The sequence below is a fragment of the Triticum aestivum genome, chromosome 7B (assembly GCF_018294505.1).
Source record: "Triticum aestivum cultivar Chinese Spring chromosome 7B, IWGSC CS RefSeq v2.1, whole genome shotgun sequence".
Lineage (NCBI taxonomy): Eukaryota > Viridiplantae > Streptophyta > Magnoliopsida > Poales > Poaceae > Triticum > Triticum aestivum.
This window is the reverse complement of record NC_057813.1, coordinates 438,492,144-438,500,263: the sequence shown is the minus strand read 5'-3', so window position 1 is coordinate 438,500,263 and position 8,120 is coordinate 438,492,144. Positions and strand designations below refer to the sequence as shown.

At 42.8% G+C, this 8,120-nt stretch overlaps 1 protein-coding gene across 1 annotated transcript; it reads right to left on the bottom strand.

Moving 5' to 3' along the window:
* Nucleotides 1-523: 523 nt before the first annotated feature.
* LOC123158028 (uncharacterized) lies at nucleotides 524-6,544 on the bottom strand. The gene is made up of 9 exons (XM_044576173.1): nucleotides 6,517-6,544; nucleotides 6,288-6,410; nucleotides 4,616-4,877; nucleotides 4,065-4,116; nucleotides 3,832-3,966; nucleotides 3,456-3,625; nucleotides 3,214-3,309; nucleotides 1,930-2,000; nucleotides 524-1,799 (listed from the first exon to the last, which is right to left on the bottom strand). The coding sequence occupies exons 1-9, from the start codon at nucleotides 6,542-6,544 to the stop codon at nucleotides 1,705-1,707; spliced, it is 1,032 nt and encodes a 343-aa protein (XP_044432108.1). The 3' UTR covers nucleotides 524-1,704.
* Nucleotides 6,545-8,120: the final 1,576 nt, after the last annotated feature.

Sequence of the window (8,120 nt, the reverse complement as noted above, 5' to 3'; positions counted from 1 at the left end):
ATGCTACATTAAAAATATGTTATGACGTTGCGAAATCCCAGTTTGAACAAAAATGAATAACCCGTTGCACCAAAAAATTATATTTGTATAACATGACCCGCTGCGCCAAATGGCTTCGAGTCCCATTTAAAATCATGTAGTACTCACTAAAAATATTTGCATTTTTTCAATAACTGTGTTTGAGCAAATACATACGGTAAGAACTTAGTAAATGTTTAATTGATTGTGTGTTTAAGCTCACATAAAAGGCAAGATGGCAACAACAGGGTACAATTGTATCATGTGCAGCAACAGCAGAAATTAGTTAGCTAATAAATTGTTTGAAGGGAACCAAACATTTTAGATTAGTTTATCCCACATCTCATTCTCCTAGAAAATGAGCCCAAGCGGCCATCAACAAAAATACAATTATTTTGATACAACAAAGGTAAGAGAAATGAATAACCATCAAAGAAACAAAATGTTTAAATTGTTTTTTTAACCATGGAGGAGATTTGCATGTAAACTTTATAGAAGGCCAATATCAAGGAACATCATGTTGACATACTCATCCTGCTCTCTCGGTTCTGGTCATCGGTCTGGGTAATCAACTCCTGATCAAAACATTCAGCAACTATCACGACAGCATGCCCCTTCTTCTTTATCCTTTCATACAGGAACTGAAACAGGCTTCCCTTCCCTTACAACGTGGAAATCAATCTCAGGATTCATGCAGCAGTCAACATCTCGGCTGCTCAGAGTGGCGTGAAGAGTAATGTGTCTTCTGCTCCTGCTCATAGCTCTCAAAGCCTCCACATGTGCCGCGTTGATCGCCTGCTGAGAAATCTAGAAATAGCCTACACACTACACTCAACAACGCAGTTCAACATATGAAACTATGCAACTAATCTACAAAAAAGCGTATGCTTGTCTGTATACATCTGTATATAGTCCTTACTGAAATTTCTAAAAAGACTTATATTTAGGAACGGAGGGAGTACATGCTAGGATAAAAAAAAACACCAATGTTATTCTGGACTTTATTTATTATGATAGTGACAATCTAGAATAAAATAACAAATAAAGAGAATCATTGTACCTTGAGGAAGTTAAATACAATGTCAAGCTCACATACATTCTTGGAGCACCTAATCAATGTTTCAACAAAAACTGCGACAAGAAGATTAGTTGATCTCCTCAAAGAGGTGGTCATAGATGAATCTTAGTGACGAACAAAGAAATAAGATGAACAATTGTAAAAATGAATGCATGCTAGCATTCTGGTAGTGCAGTGACATTTTTTTAGTACAGAGAGTAGTGCACTTACATGCAGAAGTGTTTAGCAACAATCATAATTTGCACTGGAATACAGAATACAAACAAGTAGTGTATGGATATTGAGCTGAAAGAACGAGTCATGGGATATATAAGCACCGGCGTCACTACTGGTCCAAAGATTGCATCAGCCTCAGTGAAATTGCTCACACCCTTCGGTCTCGCCGAAGACACAGCAAGAAGAGGCTTAGTAACTCAACCACATCATCTATAAAAAGTTTGAAAAGAAAAGGAAAGTGAATTGTGTCTACGCGTACACTAGAAGACGTTATGAACCAATTCCTAATGCTTCCATGGGTCCTGCAGCCATCGGTTAATCCGTGAGCAAAACAAAGAAAAACAAAGTGCAGAACTTAGTCACTCAGGCATTTCATCAAAGCACGTAAAGATCTAAAGATGAAGCGGTTTCTGGATTTGGGTTGGGAAATTGGCCAAGCAATTATTACCAGGCTGCAGCAACAAGTCCTTGCCAACATGTAAATTACCTAGTCAATATTAAAAGGTCTAGAGTTAATGCTAACCAATTCTGCATAGAAAATACTTCCGTAAATAACGTGCCCCATTTAAACAAATAGATCAGTAATCTGTTATTAATCCAGGACAAAGTGAAATTACCTGAGGGGCTATGTCCAGCTTCCACTGATGGTGTAATTAACTTCCCTGCAATCTTGGATACATTTTGAAACCTGCAGAAACATATATCCAAAGTCATGCTGGTTCTCATGGTATGCGGGAAAATCAAGCTAAAGGCCTATGTGATGAATCTTTCTATAAGCAAGTGAGCGAAATGTTGCAGAAAGAAAAGGAAGGAAATGAACCGCTACAGACAAACACATACTCAACATCAGCTCAGCTGTACCATGAAATGGCAACCATTCCTAAATTCATCCTAGCTAAAACAAGCATGAGTTTGAACTAATAAAGATGCAGTCGAACGACACAACAACGAAGGAGAAAAAAAGAGAATAACATAGTCCGGAGGTGGAGCAAGTAAGAAGGTTCGCTGCATCTCAATTGTTGATGACTAATTCATTCTTGTCAGATAATCTCTTTGAGACAAAGCCTGCATCCATTCTCTCTTCAAACCACAATCCTGGAAAGTGGGTTTCCTTTTAATCCATTTTATGTTTTTTTGGGTATGTTTTCTCATCATTATTATGATTCACTTGGAGGATCACGGTAACTACAACAATCACCTTTAGCTTTTTTAAATATCACTATTGATTTTTAACCCAACACCACTAATACAACATAGGTGAGCAGATTACCAGGAAGATCGATATGATCAACAAGATCATTTCTAGATTTTTACTCCCATACTACCATTCAATTAAAGTTAACCTATAGCTTGTGACTCAAGTCAGATTGTGAAACTCTCTGAAATCTCTTCATTTGTTACGACTATCCATATGGTGATGCAAACGGCATAAATTTGCAGCCAAACAGTACAAATCGTTAGAACTCTTATAGTAGAAGAAAATAGGGGAAACACAGCTGAACTGTACAATGTAGTTCATCATGCACTGCAAGATGGAGAACACGACAAAGAGGCTAGGCTCCCTGAGCACGATGTCGGCGTGGACCTGGCAGCGTCCGTCACGTCCGACACAACGATGCCGTAGGTGTCGAACAAAGTCCGAAGAAAAACAGTGAACAATAATGATCACATGAAGTGCATAGCAAATCCATAGTTTTGATATATAACTATATAAGACAAGATTATTTTTTGCATGCAACTGTATCTTATTGCATAGCAAAACTTTTCTATTATTGATTCTGAAGGAATTTATTTACCCTAACATCTTAATACTTCAAGGTTTTAACAAAAGAAGAACATATAGTTTAGGAATGAATGGACTACATGAGTATGAGAAAACACTGATACCCATTACTACATACTGGTAAACTTCATGGTCCAGTATAAGGTCGCGCACCACACGATCGCCAATATCTCCTTGGCTTCTCTTATTGGATTGACAACATCTTAATTTTGAGCTGCAACATCACATACATGGCAAGTTGTGTACCTACCTCAATGCTTCTTGAGATTATACTTGCAGCGAACAGTCCCGTTAACTTGCAATCCAATGGAAGTGTTGAATTAAGCTGTCTGACTTTAATAAACAGCAAGATATATCTACCTCTTGTGCGTCTTCGGAGGTTCCTTGGTTGATTTTGCCATGGTAGGATCAGCACAAATGGCAGCATGAACCTTCTTGTACAGTGCTTCCATGTCATCAGCCGCAATCCCCTTCTTGATGTACCCACTAAAGTGAAATTGGCACTTCTCAGTCTCCTCATCAGCTATTAACTAAAATAAGGGTAGGGCAGAAGTTAAAGCAATATTCAGTAACCTGCTTTAGAAATAAAACAAAGTACACTATTTTAGGATACTTTATATGGATGAATCAGGATCGGATATCTTCCAGAAAGAATTCATGTATAAAACAACGATAGCCCAGGGGAATGAAGAAATGGCATTATAATAACACCACAAGGACAATGGATCCAACTCACCTTCATGCAGTCAGCAACATGATCTTCATAAATGAATTTGCGGTGAATCTTAGTGTCCAACTGCTTATCATCCGTCTCGAAGCCACCAAATCTCTTGTCACTGTGCGGAATATCAAGACCACCATCCAAAGCACCCTGCAGCAGCACACATAGTAAAGCAAGTCTCAAACTGATAAATTGTATGTTTCCCTTAATAGCTTAGAACCCTCCTAAATAGAATAAAAGAAACACACCCACACCAGGCAATAAATGCAGTCCAAGATTAGGCATACTCCATCAGTGAGCCTGTCGCAAAGCAATTGATCAAACAACACTGTAAGTGAGCTATATAATTTTCTTGGCTTTCAATGTTTACCAACTACACAATTTAAAAATGTTTATTATTTAGATTTCAACCTATCGAAAAAAATCATCAATTGTGCATTCAAGATCTGTAGGTAAACCTTGGTATTCTTCTACTCTTAGCTAAAACAGTTTTGCTAAAATTATTCTTCCTCTCTTCTATGCCAGATACCATATATCAGCAAAGTAAAACACGTCAAGTTTAAAAATCAATATATTAGCAAAGTAAAATATGAGCGAGGAAGAAAGTAAGAGATGGAGAGAACCTTGCTCTTCTTGTACTGTTAGCTAAAACAGTTTTGCTAAAATTATTCTTCCTCTCTTCTATGTCAGATACCATATATCAGCAAAGTAAAATACATCAAGTTTAAAAATCCATATATTAGCAAAGTAAAATATGAGCGAGGAAGAAAGTAAGAGAGGGAGAGAAAGAGTGGAGCACCTAGTTCGCGTTGCTCGAGCCGCCTGCAACAGGCACGTGTTGTCCTCCTTATACTCCGATCCACAAGGAAGCCATGGGAGGAGGGACGAGCTCCTGCTTCCTCTCGCCTTCCCACACTGCCTGTTCACCTCGAGCTCCTTGCCTAGTGGGGGTGGACGCAGAGGTGGCGCCTCTAATGGCGCAGAGGAGGTGACGACACAGTGGCGCGACAAGTCGACCTGCCAGCGAGGTCTCACCCTGCCCCTTCCCCCTGCTAGGATCGCTCACCTGCTCCTTCCTCGCTGTTGCTTCCCTTCCTCGCCAGCCTCCTCCTTCTCCTTGTCGTCCGCATCCTACCCCTCCCCTACATCCTCACCCGCACCATGAAGACCCCGCTGCCGCTGCTCTCCCACGACGATGACCTACGTCCGATCTGGATTGACAGCGACATGGAAGAGGAAGGCAAGCAGTGGAGAAGGCCAGCGATGGGATCAACCACGACATGATGTAGAGGAGAGGAGGAGGCTGGTGTAGAGACAAGGCCGGCGGCAGCGGGCGAGGAAAGGATGCAGTGGGAGGTAGAGAGAGAGGGGTGCGACGGCTCGTTGGGATCGAGGGGAAGGAGAAAGGGGCTAAGGTTCGTTTGACGGCTGGGGTGGAGTGGGGCGAGACTCGCAGGTGATTGGGTACGGGCGCTCCGAGCTGATTGGGCAAGAAACCTCCCGCACGCGAAAACAGCCAACCCAGCCAATGAGCGCCTTGCGTGAGCCCACTCGTCATTGGACAAGTAAAACGACTCTGAGGTGAAAACGGGTTTGATCGCGAGGTGAAGATCCGACGGCCCAGACACGCTACAAAGCCACATCCGACGGCCGACGAAGGCCCAATCGAGGGAGCTTCTTGAGAGCGAGTTGGCTAGCCTCCTTATTGGTTTAAATTACAATGATGAAAGTGGGTTTGAAAGAGTGCCAACTCTAGGTAGTAGTTGTACCAAATCGAGGAACAAAGTGCGTTTGTACCAAATCGTTTGATCACAGATAATGTATTAGTTGCATATGAAAGTGTGCATACTATGAGAAGACGTAAGAAGGGGAAGAACTTCTCTTGTGCGGTCAAGCTAGATATGATGAAGGCTTATGACCGGGTCGAGTGGCATTATTTGGAGGCCATAATGATAAAATTGGGCTTCAGTATCAGTTTTGTTAGATTAATTATGAAGTGTGTTTCGTCGGTCAGATTCTCAGTGAAGGTGAATGGGGAGCTTCTGCCCTATTTCACTCCTTCTAAAGGATTGCGGCAGGGCGATCCAGTATCCCCATACTTATTTCTGTTATGTGCAGAAGGATTTTCCTCTCTACTCAAGTACTATGGAGGCTTTGTGGACAGAGGGATTCGAGTCAGCTATAAATCACCTTGGGTGAGTCATCTGCTGTTCGCCGATGACAGTCTTATTTTCATCAGTGCAACGCAACAAAGTGCAGCAAGATTAAACGCAATCCTTGAGATTTATGGGAGTGCCTCCGGTCAGCGTATAAATAGAGATAAAAGTGCCATTTATTTTAGCACTAACACATCGGAGCCGGTGCGGCAGCTTTAGAAAACTACCTTAGACATTTATGTCGAGGCTTTTAGTGAGAGATATCTTGGTCTTCCGACAGCTGTGGGCCGTATAACTAGTGGCACCTTTGCTCACATTGGAGATAGAGCTCGAGGTAAGATGCAAGGATGGTCAGAAAGGTTGCTGGCATGCGCGGGAAGAGATGCTTTGATGAAGTCTGTAGTTCAAGCACTTTCAACATACAACATGACAACCTTCCTGTTAAACAAAAAAGTATGCAAGAGCATTACTTCACCAATGGCAAAATTCTTCTGGAGTAGCTCTTTGGACAAGAAAGCAATGCATTAGGTCGCTTGGGATAAACTTGCGACGCCGAAGTGCAAAGGGGGCATGGGATATCGAGACATGCACCTGTTTAACTTGGCTCTGTTGGGGAAACACGGCTGGCGATTTTTAACCACGCCGGACTCCTTATGTGCTCAAGTTTTGAAGGGCCGTTACTTCCCGGATGTGGACTTCATGCAGGCAGTTGTCCCAAAAACTGCATCAGCTACATGGCGAGCGATAATTGCTGGAAGGGAAGCACTACGGGCTGGACTGATCAAACGAGTGGGTGATGGTTCATCAATTTCGGTTTGGAATGACATGTGGATTCCTGGAACCACGACCATGAAACCAATGCTGAGACCAGAAAATACAGTGATAGAAAATGTCTCTGAGCTTATTGATCAGGAGAATTGGACATGGAATCAGCAGTTGGTAAGAGATACCTTCATCTTGACAGACGCGAATGCTATATTAAATATCCCAATTCGGCAAGGTGGAGGTGATGATTTTCTAGCTTGGGCTTTTGAGAAGACAGGCAACTACACTGTTAAATCGGCATACCGTGCTCTCGTGAATCAAAAAGAGCGCAGAGCTCTAGATGAAGGGACGGCTACCGGCACCTCAACGAGCGATCAACAGATGTGGAGTGCACTTTGGAAGCTGAATGTTGTACCCAAGGTGAGAGTGTTCTGGTGGAGGGTTTTGCGTGGCATACTCCCGGATGAACAAACTCTACAGTCACGGCATATTAGCGATTTGAGCAGATGCAAAATCTGCCACATCATGGACAAAGACCTCAAGCATGCCTTGATTCACTGTGCTCATGCTGCTCGATTCTAGAATGAGGCTTGGCGTTGGTTTGACCTCCGGCTACCTCAACTTCACCCAGTTTCATGGGCCAAGGAAATTATGTGTGATCCTCGCTTCTCGGACAAGGACAGACCACTGATCATCACTATTATGTGGTCTATTTGGCACTCTCGTAACAAGTTAAAGCATGAGGAGGAGGGGTCGGATCCGACAACTTGCATGCGTGTGACTAGGGAGGCTCTTGCACTTCTTGAGTTACCACGACAACATACACTGGTCATGCCGGGTCATGGCTGGAGACCACCTGAAGCGGGGCTAGTTAAGATCAACACAGATGGTGCAATATCATTTGACACAACCACTGCTGGTGCAGGTGGAGTTGCAAGGTCTAATAATAGGCTGCTGGGTGCATGGTGCAAACCATACAGTGGTATTACAGATCCTCTTATCGCCGAGGCAATGGCGTTGCGTGATGGTGTGCTTTTCACCAAACTTCGAGGTTACACACATGCGATAATGGAGGTGGACTGCCTGGAGATGGTTAATCTCTGGAATACTCGCCACAACTCTCGTTCGATTGTGGATCCTATCTTAGTTGAAATTGGAGAGCTTGTTAGTGATTTCTCTCTTTTTGTAATCCAACATGTATTAAGGTCAGCAAACGTTCCAGCGCATCTATGTGCCAAGCGTGCTTGCACATTGAATGTGACGGAAAGCTGGCTCGAAGACAACCCCGGCTTCCTCCTGACCAGCTTATTGGCTGATTGTCGGGAGAATGCCTTCGTTTGAATAAAGCTCTCTACATTGCCCGCAAAAAAATAAAAAAAATCT